The following is a 13,814-nucleotide window of genomic DNA, read 5'->3' on the forward strand; positions in this document are numbered from 1 at the left end:
TGGGGAAGCTCCGTGAATGAAGACGAAATATCATCCATCAGCGCATGGATGTACCTCCCCAGAATGCACGTGGCGTTGGTGGCCTTCAACGCCAAACTGCATGACGAAAATATTTTCTTGGACTGCGCATCCAGTTTCTTGGAGTCTCTGTCTCCAGGCACCGTCGGGAAGGAACCAGGCGCTGACTTTGAGGAACAGGAGGCTTGCACCACCAAGCTCTCCGGCGTAGGGTGTCTAGAGAGAAAGCCAGGGTCAGATGGTGCAGCTCGATACCTCCTGGCCACAGCCCTATGAACGGCCGAGGAAGACACCGGCTTCTTCCACACCTCCAACACCGGATCCAGCAAAGCCTCATTAAATGGCAAGAGAGGCTCAGCTGCAGCAGAGGCCGGATGCAATACCTCTGTCAGCAAATTCTGCTTTGCCTCTGCCACCAGCAAAGGCAGGTCCAAAAAGCTCGCTGCCTTCCTCACCACAGCATGAAAGGAAGCAGCCTCCTCCGTATATTCCCCTGGAGATGAAAGGTCCCACTCAGGGGAAGTGTCCAGCCCACTGGCTGTATCCAGACCATGCAGTCCGTCTCCAGAGTCCTCAATCTCTCCCTCCTCTAGGACTCGCTGGTACTCTTGCTCTTCTAAAAGACGGAGAGCACGCCTCCTCGAATGAAGTCTCTCCTCGATACGCGGAGTCGACATGGCCTCCGCCGACGTCGAAGAACGGCGCCGATCTCCAGAAGCATCTGACGCCGCGTCCGGCGCCACAGGCAGCTTCGGCGCCGAGGCAGGAGCCGGAGGACGAGGTCTTGGAGCCGATGGACCAACCGGAGTCACAGGGCAAAATCCTGACTTCGACGGAGGGGCAACCTCCGGGGCCGAAACATCCGAAGCCACCGGAGCGGCCACCGACGCCGGCACCGGCGCCGAGCCCACATTCCCAAAAGGGAGAAAGGGCATAAAGGGTGCCGGCCGAAGAGGCGCAGGATCACCCAACGAAAAGGCCAAGGGCCCCGAAGGACCAGCCGGAGCAGCTCCTGGAGCCATCTGCTGAAAGATGGTATACATCGCATTAAGAAACCCGGTACTATCGGCTCCAGGAGTGGGAAAAGCCGGATACTGGGGTGCCTGGATCGAGGGCGACCCCGACGCCGGCCTCGACGTCTGCGACGCCGGAGAAAACACAAGAGGCTGCACCACCTCAATCACTGACGCCTGACCAGGTGAAGTCGGTGACGCCGGAGAGGGCAACGGCGTCGATGGATGCGGCGTGACCGTGGGGCTGACCTCCCAAGTCCTCCGACGCCGAGCCGAAGGTGACCTCGAACGAGACTCCTTGCTGGAGTGACGTCGTGAGTCTCTACGGCGCCGGGAGTCTCGATGACGCCGGTGAGACCTTGGCGAAGAAGACTTCTTATGATGTTTCTCCTTCTTCTTTGACTTTGCCATGAATAACTTGGCCTCGCGCTCTTTGAGGGCCTTCGGATTCATGTGTTGACATGAATCGCAAGTCGAGACGTCGTGGTCGGAGCTCAAACACCATAGACAGTCGGAGTGAGGATCTGTAACTGACATCTTGCCCCCACACTCTCGACAGGGCTTGAAACCCGACTTCCTCTGAGACATTGTTACCGCAGAGAAGACTACGCAGCAGACAATACACTGTAACCACGAAGGTAACAGTAACTCCCTCGAAGATAACCGTTTCGAATGCACGGAAAAAAGGGAACTGTCATCGGCACGTCGGCGAGGACTTCTTATTGCCTGTATGACGTCAGACGGCGTCGCGTGGGCTACAGTGACGTCCTCGTCGACGTGCAGAGACTAGTAAGAAGATTTCCGTCAAATGATGGCGCCATGGGAGTATTCATCAGGTGAGGAATCCACAGGTAGTTGTATCCATCAGAAATGGTTAAATCAAGGCTGCCTATTAGCAACCCTTCTTTTTCATTGTATGATGCTGATTCACCTCAACAGATGAACCGCGTAGGTGGAGATGACCCTACGGTCGGGTTGTACCCGATAGGGACTCTCCTATATGCTGATGACATTATATTACTGGGCTACGCAGAGAAGCATTATTAAAGGGCAATGAGAATAATAGAAAAATAATGAAATTCCATAAGATGGGATGCCATTCGAGGAGGACATATAGTTAGCTCTTGGGTACAAAATAGTTAGAACTAGTGAAACTGTATCCTTATTTAGGCAAAGTTGTCACTGATGATTCTGCAACAAATGCCATTTTGCCCATTTGGCAAGTAGGACTCTATCTCATGCAAATGGTCTCAAGACTCTTTATGGGGCAACTGGCACAAGGCACTTTAGTCCCTTACCGAGTGTGTATAAGATGAAGATACCACCTACACTGCTATATGGAGTGGAAATTATACACATTAAGCACTGGCACTTTATGCATAAACTTGAAGGGAAAATGTTGAGATCAATCTGTAATGTAAATACCTTAGCACACATTCAGGCATTGCACATAGAAATGGTGCTGACTAGCACCGCTGAGAGAGAGTTGGCATCCTTAGTGCACTGGGACTTTCATCTTATGCATTCAGAAGAGCACTCTCTGAAGAAACTCATAAGCAGTGAATGTTTCCCCTCCTTAGGAGCAGATTACACCCTGATGTCGAACCTTCTGCACGCACTTCAGCACTTTAGACTTAAGTTGAGAGACCTGCAAGATATGACTTACAGCACCCTTAAATGCTACTTAAAAAGTTCCATTAAATGTAGATCAATGGAATTAGACAGTCGCCACTGCAGGTGTGGAAAAAGGCTGGAGGAAGTATCTAAGACCACTAGAGATTCGGTTCCTCAGCCCAATCTAAGATGGAAACTGGATCATGGGCTCCGTCGCTATATGCTGATGTTGAGACTAAATTGTTTCCCTCTGAGTTGTGTCGTGGATGTGTGGCACCAGATAAAGTGGGCTGACAGGAGGTGTACTCTGTGCGTGGGCGCAGAACAGACAATTGACCATGTACTCTTTGTTTGCCCTGTTTTAAAGCCAGTTAGATGACGTTTTTTAAAACCCTTGTTTTAGAAGCAAGGTTTTAACACAGCTAGAGCAGCAACTCAGTTCCTTTATAACCCAGTTTTTGAGATGTGTTATAAAATATTCACATTTTTAAGAGTTTTTTTAAAGTATGTATTAAAGAGCTTTTAACTATCTAGTTCAATTGAAACTTGATGGAAGGTAATAGTCCCACATGGCATTAAACCAAATTGTTGCTGTATTGTGATTACCCTTATCAAATGTAAAAATGTTATATGCGGTGTTATTGTGGAACTTGCTGTCTTACTGTATCTCTATATGTAGATCTAAAAAAAAAAAAAAAAAACTTTGAAGAAGATTGTTAAATCTTAAAAAAGCTGATCGAATTAATGAAAAGGTTGGATACCCCTGGTATAGATCATGCATATAAACTGCATTTGCTTTTATTTTCCCTACATATTTGTTGTGGTTCTCTAAGCAATGCAGTTTTAAGTGTTTTATTTGATTTGGTAAATGTAACAAAAAAGAAAAGAAAAAAATGAAAAATCTGCCTGAGATTTGTTACAATTGGATATAATAATGTCCCAACTTTTAATATATAAATGGCTTTGCTGGATATAGTGGAATGTTCTGCGATGCGGGCAGGAATACTCAACTTTTATGACTTTCAACGAAAATCCTACAATGCTGAACCATATTGCGTTCCCACAAGGGAGAAGTTATAACAAAAAAAGAAATCTGCAATTAATAGTACTCTTGACACGCATTTGCAATGCAACGGGTCTCGCATTTCTCAGAGTTAGAGCTATTAGCAGTTGTAAGCGCCCAACCGGACTTTTCTTGCCAAATTAATTAGGAAAAAAAAAAAGACCACAATCGCGCTGTTACAGTTCCCTCATAGTGAAACCTATCGGTAAAAGTGCAATTATCTATGTAATCGGCAAAAGTACAATTAACTATGTAACAGGGTCGATGTCATGGAAAGCGCTCGACTTCTGCCAAGCGAGATCGCGCTGCGAACAAAGATAAAAAGTAGTCCACAATCCGGATGGAAAACAGCGAGCCTTGCATGTTTTCAGTACTTGGTCGCTGCGCTCGAGGAGGGTTGACCACCGGAAAAGACATGACGTATGCGTGCCTACCACTAATGAAAGTTAGCAGATTTTAACAGGCAAGCCCACGAACCAATGAAAGACACTGAGTGACATGGACGGGGCTCCGAGCCCTTTTCTAACTCCTAAAGGGTCTCGCAAGCGAAAGCCATGCACAAGCACATGAGACGCAAGCTCGACCCTAAAAAGGAGGTTTACAAATCACTTTCTTCATAAATCATAATAGCTGCAAGATCTCTTCTTACTATGAGAATTGCAGACTTCATCTCACCAAGTAAAGTTATATGGCAGAACTGCTTATTCATGGCACTTGGACTACGTTTTTTTGTAGATGCAAAGTAATTTCAATTTGAAAGATTTGAAAGTGTCAGAGGTCTTGGTGAAAAGCCTCTTTACATCTTTGAGAATGTTCACACATACACAAGCTGAAGCGTTCCTATGGGATGCTTTAAGTAGCCAGAACACCAAGCTCACTGATGGAAGGCTGAATTCCAAGAGCTGACCATGAAGTCAGGATAGAAGATCCACTCTACACAACAGTCTCCTTTGAGATCAGAAGGTTCACTTTCCAGCTCTGGGAAACAGTCATCTGTATTCTGTTCTTCCTACGAGTGCAATTCACTTTAAAAGCCAGGTTTGGTGTGGTTTGCAGTTTATGAGGCATCCTCCCTCACATGGTACAGTGAGGCCTATAGGGAAAGGCTTGCCTACCTCTGCACTGCAAACATCTGGAAATAAAATGCTTGTAAACCAGTATCTCCAAAACGTTATCAATATACTGAAGTCCATAGTTAACAACTAATTGTAACTTGAAGTAATCCTTTCCAATACAGTGAGGCTTAAAGAGTTACAGCGTTTTAGAACTGAGAGGTGGCAAAAACGCGATTAAGCGCATTGCCTCCAGCTGACATCCACAGGAACAACCATCACTGATGGCAGGATCTGGCAGACTGCTGGATATTTTACTGTATACATTAACTGGATAATGTATAGGTCATTGCTTCGACCACCTATAATGGGCTACTGCAGAGCCTATTAATATTAGCTCGACCTGCTATTTCAGAGAACAAGCCGCGTGCTGTTCCTGCTCAAGTACTATTAATGTGGGTGCCACAGGCACAGAAAGATCAATGTAGTGCCCATGGTTTAAGTGGCATCCAGTACTTTTAATGGTCAGTCGAAGCAATGACTGAATATTGTACTTATGCTACCAAAATACTTACCTTACTGGTAAAAAAGCAATGTGAAACATTTCAGGAGGTGGTATTTAAGACATGCATGATTACAATCTCGACAAATAAACAACTATCTGGTCGCAGGGACATATGGTGTGTATTAATCCCACTGAAAAAAGGCTCAGGTAAGTAATATCCTTTTCCCACATTCCACCAAATTAGAACTGCAGCAGCATGCAAGATCAGGAAGCAATGACATACGAAACTGAATACCACAGCGCTCAGGAGACAGCCACGTTTGAGAAAAACATTTGCACACATTGCAAGAGACAAGGAGACAACTGGTGCACCATACCAATATAAAGAGAGAGACAACAACGGAAGTCAGAAAAGCAGGCAAGGGAGCATGCGGACCGGTGAACATACAGATACATGGAGGCAATCTGGGCTAGCAGGACGAGAGCGCTACTAAAGAAGGCAGAAAATGGGCAAGCCATCCCAGCTACTCATCAGCAGTAGTAGTCCCGGTGAATCTACAGATACACGGAGGTAATCTGGGCTAGCAGGACGAGAGCGGTTACTAAAGAAGGCAGAGAATGGGCAAGCCATGCCAGCTACTCATCTGCAGCAGTCGTGGCCGATGCGAAGCGGCTGGTGAAGCGCAGAACCATTGCTTTGCAATTGAGGAACATAAGTGGTCATCTATTAATGCGCAATGTTAACTGTGGGTGTAACTTCCCTGAAAAGACCACTCTGCAGTATGGACCCTCCGCTGTCCGCAGCGCCGCGTCACTCCCACAGCCTCCCTCTTCTTGCTCAGGCTCTGCAATCCCCTTCTTCAGAGGGATAGTATTTCCACCTCTTCATCCCCTGGTGGATCCTTGGGCGCCAGACGGGCTGCTTCGCTTTTTCTGCCGCAGGGTTCCTCATCCTGCTCTTCAGATCATCTCTCCTCCCAAAGGTATATTATTTTCATAGGCAAAAATAGCAGCATGCTTTACAAGGTCTCTGCACAGAACGTCTCATCGCCAAAGACCACTGAGGGATTCCGCGTATTAATTCAAACGCTCGTTCAGTTGACCAACGTTAAAATATATTTTTGACTTAATTGCTTATAATAATTGTGTGGAAGTTTTAAGTTATGATACAATTATCTAACATGTAAAGACTGAGTTTTTAACTATATTTGGTAGAACTCTACAGAGCAATGAAACATGGAAAAACAATTCTGTTCTTGTGGCTTATTCTTGTTTTTCAAGTCATTCTGCATATTTTCTTCAAATTATAATCCCAGGGACCAATATTTTGTTAAAACACTTTTAGCCAAGGACAGTTATGAGTAAAAGGACAAAGTTAAGAATTATAGAAGGAATAAGTAGTAATTTCAAAGAATGCAGAATGGCGCTTTGAGTTCAAAGTAGATGTTGTTTTTGATTCCTACAAGAACCTTTTCACATTCTGTAATGTCTGCTCACACTAGACAGGTCCACAAACCTAAGCACAACAGTGACCTCAAGATTAAACTTCTCCTGTTAGGTGGAGCCAAGACTTCCTTTAAAGAAACCCCGGTCCTTAGCGGTGCAGCGCCATTCGAAGCCGCAGAAGCGAGGAGCACATGCAACGAAGAAGCATGCCACTTGACAATGAGATGACCGGTGTGACATCAAGTAAACATGCCAGGGGCTTTCATGCTATGATTCGGTGTCGAAAGGGTTAATCAGAAACAAGCACAAGTTAGCACCACCTTTTTAGGTTTCAGTCCACGCTGCATTCAGAGGGGTGGGAAAGATTAGACAGATTAGTTCTGATCAGTCCAGGATAAAGGCCATGGGTTCTGTTAGAAAATGAGCAGGATGAAAGTTCAGCAAGTTATTGTGGCACACAAAGACAAAGTATTTAAATGAGTAATAACCACATGGTAGAATTTAGATTTATTAATTTAAAAAAACATAAATGGCATCTTAAAAATAACAAATTAGGTTACTGGCTTAGGCGAGTGAGGTTTGCACCATACAGAGAGTGATATCATTTTTAGAACGTACCAGGTCAACCTTAAATACTATTTAGGTGTTTCTTACAACCGTAAAATAAGTCATGGCTACATTGCAGCTTACATAGAAAGAGAACAACAGAAGAAAAATCTATTATCAGTGGTTTCTTAAAATATTTTTTTTCCATTTGTGTTGTAATGGCTTTAGAGAACAGTGATCATCCGCTTAAGTATACATAACCTTATAAGAAAATATTTAAAACATATGAACAGCACAAATGATATGAAGAAAGGAAGATAAAGTTCTGAGACCTTTGCTGGTTTTTAGGTATTTTTTCTAATTTAGTAGTTTTTCTCACAGTAACTGAAGCTCTACATTTACTTGGCACGGCTACTGTGTGTGCCCTGTTTCTTTTGATCCCCTGAATTTCTATAAATTATTTTGAATTAACTAAATACATCATGTATCTCGTAGACTTAAAATATGTTGACTATTTTGTATACCTGCAGAGTGTAGGCTATTCAAGTGTATGTACTCACGTAAAAAAGATACAATTATCAAAATGTTTGCAGTCCATGGCACAATCAGAAAAAAGTAACCATTGGTCCAACAGTGACCTCTGAAACCTCTCAATATCTTTCAGTCGTTCTGGAAGAAAACCTCAAACTAGCATTCCATCTTCAATCTCTGGGCCAGACAAGCTTATGAATCTCATACCTGAACCAGAGGATCAGCATGCCTGGAGAGACGTGCCCAGAATCACAGACCTCGTGGTCTTACTGCGGATGTTCAGCCAACACTCATCAGCCCCAGGAAATCAGGCTTATACTGTAATTTAATTCATTGAAGAGCCTTGAAGTGAATTTACTGAAAACCATCATTACTTTAAATCCCAAAACGGATCAGGATCAAAACAATTCTCTCATCTTTTTACTCCACAAAACTGGATTAATTTCATATAGATATCCCAGAAAAAAATGTCTTCCAATTTACCCAGATCCGGGCAAACAAGCTTTGTTGAAGGAATGCTAGTCTCTGCAAAAGTGATACACCTTCCTACAGAAAGAGAAGAGAAGCCGGAGCTATAACGCGCCAGGATGCTAGGCCGAGATGCTTCCCTTAGGGAAGCTTTTAACTTACAATGATTGGCCAAAATAACTATTAGGGCCTGAACTTGTGCTGCAAAAATGAAATCTTCACCATCCACTAATCAATCTAACTAAAAAGGCATAACAGGCCGAGGCCTACCCTAGAAACATAATATCTGCCGATTTACTTTAAAAGAATATAGACTTCACTACAGACAAAAACCAGAAGCCTACTCTGGAAACTACTAAGAGTTCAGTTGAGAACTAGTCTCCCCTGCATTTATATTAGTGGTGACGACTGCATAGCACAAGTACCAGCCTCACTGGGGCGTGTCCTGTCGGTGTGATCCATGCTACATTCTCACTGGGGCGTGCCCTGTCGGTGTGATCCATGCTACATTCTCACTGGGGCGTGCCCTGTCGGTGTGATCCATGCTACATTCTCACTGGGGCGTGCCCTGTCGGTGTGATCCATGCTACATTCTCACTGGGGCGTGTCCTGTCGGTGTGATCCATGCTACATTCTCACTGGGGCGTGCCCTGTCGGTGTGATCCATGCTACATTCTCACTGGGGCGTGCCCTGTCGGTGTGATCCATGCTACATTCTCACTGGGGCGTGCCCTGTCGGTGTGATCCATGCTACATTCTCACTGGGGCGTGCCCTGTCGGTGTGATCCATGCTACATTCTCACTGGGGCGTGCCCTGTCGGTGTGATCCATGCTACATTCTCACTGGGGCGTGCCCTGTCGGTGTGATCCATGCTACATTCCAGGCAGTTTTCAACAGAGATGCATGGAAAATCCTCTCCTGGGGTTTGATGTCCGATGATTAGATTTGTAAACATTGGTCACAAATTGTGCGCTGACTATTTCATAATGGAATCCTATTTTGTGAACCAACCTCTGTTCTAATAGGTAAGTTCACAAAATAAGGAATCATAGTGAACTGCTGACCACCCTGCATGTCGCGCGTTGTGACTCACTACGATTAGTTAAAATCAGAGGGACGGTGGCCTGCTGAGGTCAGCAGACCACCATGTATCTGACTGCCTTTGAATAAAGGGAGTTTTTTACAAGTTTAAAACGCAGCCCATTGTCCTTAAAGGTAACAGGGCTACGTTAGGAGAAAAACAAGTTACATTTTTCCTTAAAGTTTAATAGTTTGAATTGTTTCCAAACTGTTTTTTTTTTATTCAAAAAGGGAAAGGGGTTGCAAAAGAAGCTCCTTCCCATCTACGAATTAGTTACTGTCCCAGCTCCGAAGCCTACATTCTTTCAATGTTTTGTGCCCAGACATCAATTGCAAAACATTGACATATCTCAAACCGATTATCAGTTTGGAAGGGACACCTACAATATGCCTTTTCCACATTGGAAATCTCTATCAACTGCAAATTCTAATGTGGCAGACGGTAAAAGTTTAAAGCTTCTAAAACGGTATCTGTTTATAGTAGAACCCTATTAAGCGTTCACAAAGCCACCTATTTTGCAAATCTCAGTATTTGCAACCACAAGACAAGTTAGTCCGTCAGACTCCAAACACTTTTGAAGCAGGAAGCATCCATCTACCGGTCTTAAACTACAAAACTGTAAATTCTGTGATTGTGGTTACACGGATAAAATCCAACTTCATGTTTATTATGAAGCCCTTACATTCAGCCAGTCAAACTGCTGGTCCAAACGCACCGCTGCTGAGGATTGGAAAATGTAAAAGACTACTAGCTAGCTTTTACCATTCAAAGTACTGAAGTCAACGGATGACCTGAAAAGAGAGAGACAGTCGCCGATGCCATACTTTAAAAAACACCATTAAGAAAAATCCAAAATTCGTTCAGGCAAGGATAAGAGAATCACAATTCAAACATGCTGTAACAAAATGAAAATTTAGAAACAAAGTAAAAAAAAAAACTCAGAATGTGTACTTTTGGATTGTAAAAATGTTTTTGGAGAAGAGCAGCTGCATAACCACAACAAACTCATGATCTTGGCCAATCTTCGGTTACAATTTGGCATTAAAGGTTTAGTAACTACCTGAAGGTAATAAAACTGAGAATAAACCTTAAATACATTAACTGATTCCATATATTACCATACCGAAGCTCAAAGAATACACAACTGCACATGTTTCTAAAGAATCCGTCTTCACAAATACAATATCCAGAACAGCAAGTTAACTCCTACAGCATATTAAAATGAAACAAGAAGAATCAATTTCCGAGGAAAAAAAGGCTGCAATACGAACTATAAATCTGAAATAGTCAAAACAGTGCCCCTATGACCAGATCTCTCATATTTCTAGCACTCCCAACCTTGCTGACACCCCGAGGCTGGAGTCAAATGGTCTATGGTTGAAAGTGTAATGAGAAAAGTCTTGGCCTCTGACAGATAATATCCTTCTCTCAAATGGGAAACACGACCCTGCGTTCAAATGAGATCTTTATCAAAAATGTTGCTTGTTGATATCTTCTTGAAGGTACACTTAGAACCTCCATGAACCACCCTCCAACAAAACTAGAAAGTCAGATAATGGCCTATTCCCACCAAACACTTATGCTATAATGGAAGATTGAGGATGTGCTTTCGCCCACAATGTGTCAAACGTAAGGCATTTCCCAGGATTGAAACCCCCTAATAATGCAGACGACCTCAAATAGTTTAATAACTTAAGGACACACACATTTTCGTTCACACTTGTAAGAGCTGCTGCATGAGAAGAGGTCAGAAAACCTCATTTAAATACCCTACAAACTACTATGAAACCTGACATTCGTGGATTCTTCATATTTTCATTACATTTTCACTTCCATTTACTTGAATTATGGGTCAATGTCCTTTCTTTCTACCCACCTCTTCAGCCCACTTGGTGGAACCAAAAACAATATATAATCATAAAGTGCATTTTTTATATATGACTCGCATAAAGAGCCAATATTGTTACTACCAGTTGCTGAATTCACTTTTTATCACATACCAAACCACTCCAGCTAGGTCTTAAGGGTGAATGCTTCCATCCATTTTACTCGCCCCGTCCTTCCTGGGACCCCCGGAGACCAGAGAAAGGCTGCTGGTGCCACCTGCCTTCTTCCACCGCTCATGTGTGTCCACAGACAAGAGGAAGGGAAGAACGCGTAAAGCACTCAGACTTCGCCAAACTCTGCATTCCCTGGTCGAAAGGAAGACAGCTTTTTTGTAGTTTGGGCAGCACACAGGAGGGCGCAGAACACCAGCCCTTTTTTGAAAACGTAAAAGAGGGCACATAATGTTGTGCGCGGTACGGGAGGATGACAGAACAGGAGTGTGGCAAAAATGGCAGGACACCAGGTATCAGACATGGCAGAGCACATCAGCTGACAGCCCTATGTCTGGAATGTCCTCGATGACTGCTCTATCCCTGGAAACAGAGGAATATGAGGAGATGAAGTGGGGGCCACATAATATTACATTGTGGATGTGCAACTGTGAAGACCGAGGAAGTATTTTTCAAAGGGGTCCTGGGACAGATCACAAACATGCCAAGCTTCATTCTCGTTGTTTATCTGATCTCACTCAGCATCAGAAGCATCACACGTGTTCACATGTAACCACTTGTATTTCGATGTATTATCCACTAAGCTGTCTCCTATCCCTGTTATTCCCTTCATGCTTTGAAGGCTCCACATAAACACTGCCTAAACCCATAGGAGTCTCTATTCCAATTGCTTTTTAGATACAATCGTCAATCTTATAAAATATCCACTACTTCTCATTTTCTTGCACTGATGCCCTGTTTTAAAGCAATAATTACAGTGGATAGTTTGTGATTACATTAAAAGACAAAGTTTGTTTCAGCAAGCAAATATGAGCAAAGCCAGAGAGGCCTCAACCATCCATTTTGACCAGGCCACACCCACTAATCAAAGAATAAAGTATTTTTTCCTTCACAATGTTCACACCATGATTATTAACCATAATGTTTGGCGATAACACTCCAACTGTATCAGAAATTAAACATTTTAACCAGTCGATTGCTCAGTATTTTCGAGGGTATTTGGAAAGTTGCAGACTGTGATCTTGTTTGCATTGCACTCATAAAAGTGATTGTAGGGCTCTCCTGAAATACAAGAAACCACGTAAATCGCACTGAAATCAATTTATGAAAAGTAAGATGAACAATATGCTTGTTTCGCAGTTTAGGATACATGAAAGGTTTACCACGAAGCGCTTCTCATGGGTGTACTGCCAGATAAAGAGCCACATCTAAGGGAGGAAAAAATGCAGCCTAACAGGCCTTCATTGCAAGATGAGAAATCATCCTGTTTGTTTATTAATCCAGGGGCTCACCAGCCATGATGGACTCTACTAGCAGTCTTCGGAGACCGACAGTTGTTGTTGCGCGACTTCGATAATATACTTTTTTTTTTTTTTCATCTTATCCACTTTCCAGTGCCAAACATTGTCCAACCAGGGAGGCAGGAGGGCACCTTATGACTTCAATGAAGATTCGGAGGATACAGAATCGGGACCGCCCTTGCACTGTGCATTGCAGGTTCGTCATTGATGGTCATGAACATTAGAATTCCATAGAAAGCTAATATCTTTATCCAGCAAGCGGCTACCGGGCAGCAGGAAGAGAATGTAGATAACATTTTTTTTTATCTCAAATGTCCATTGAATGATGCAGTGAAAACGATTCTCTTTTTAAAGAGATTTCTGATGGTTTCCTGACCCATCCTAGCAGCTGCCCGAGTGTTGGGTTTAAGCAATGATGCCGTACACGTATGTGCACTGCTTTCGATGTGTCAGCAACTGGTGTATGTCTGCCCCAAGCTGTAGCAGCTGCTGTTTCTCTGGTAGAGTGGGCCTTAGGCTTCTGAGGCGGAGGAGTGTTTGCCAGCTGACAGTGTAACGTGACACAGGATAGTGCCCATCCAGCAAAAGGCTGCTTGGATGTGGTTAGGCCTTGTCTAATCTGACTGCTGCAAAATAAATGTTTCTAGCCTGTCTCATTGCTTTCGTCTTCTCTCGCAATAAACAAAGAACACTTCAAATATCTAGAGCAGTGTTTCCCAAACTGTGGGTCGTGAGACGATCTTTGGTGGACCACAGAGGTCCTAGCAATAAACAAAGAAAACTTCTAATATCTAGAGCAGTGTTTCCCAAACTGTGGGTCGCGACTTACTTGTGGGTCATGTGGCAGTTTTTGGTGGGCCACGATCCTCCAAGCAATAAATAAAGATGGCTTTCAATTCTGCATTCATCTTATGACATTTCCTGCGCTTCAGAGACAGAGGCTAAGTGGCCGGCTTTGTGTTCTGAAAAACTGCTGCGTATGTTTAACATGGGGACTGTTTTTTATAAACGTCACTCACTTTACTTTTCTTTCTCTGACCGTAAAGACACTTATGTGACAATCTTGCTGGGACACACAAGTGTGAAAAGAAAGGCTCTAGGATATCACTTTCTTAGCA

The 13,814-nt window shown here is 43.6% G+C and overlaps 1 protein-coding gene across 11 annotated transcripts in view; it reads right to left on the reverse strand.

Moving 5' to 3' along the window:
• The window catches only part of DCTN1 (dynactin subunit 1), a 394,031-nt gene that overhangs the window by 178,450 nt on the left and 201,767 nt on the right, over nucleotides 1-13,814 (reverse strand). For 5 of the 11 annotated variants that reach the window (XM_069207653.1, XM_069207629.1, XM_069207707.1 and 2 more), the window contains one exon: nucleotides 7,032-7,052. The exons of the other annotated variants lie outside the window; for them this stretch is intronic. In XM_069207653.1, coding sequence (XP_069063754.1) covers nucleotides 7,032-7,052 — 21 coding nt within the window. The remainder of the gene's footprint in view (nucleotides 1-7,031; nucleotides 7,053-13,814) is intronic. 11 annotated transcript variants of the gene reach the window in all.

Source organism: Pleurodeles waltl, chromosome 1_1 (genome assembly GCF_031143425.1).
Source record: "Pleurodeles waltl isolate 20211129_DDA chromosome 1_1, aPleWal1.hap1.20221129, whole genome shotgun sequence".
Lineage (NCBI taxonomy): Eukaryota > Metazoa > Chordata > Amphibia > Caudata > Salamandridae > Pleurodeles > Pleurodeles waltl.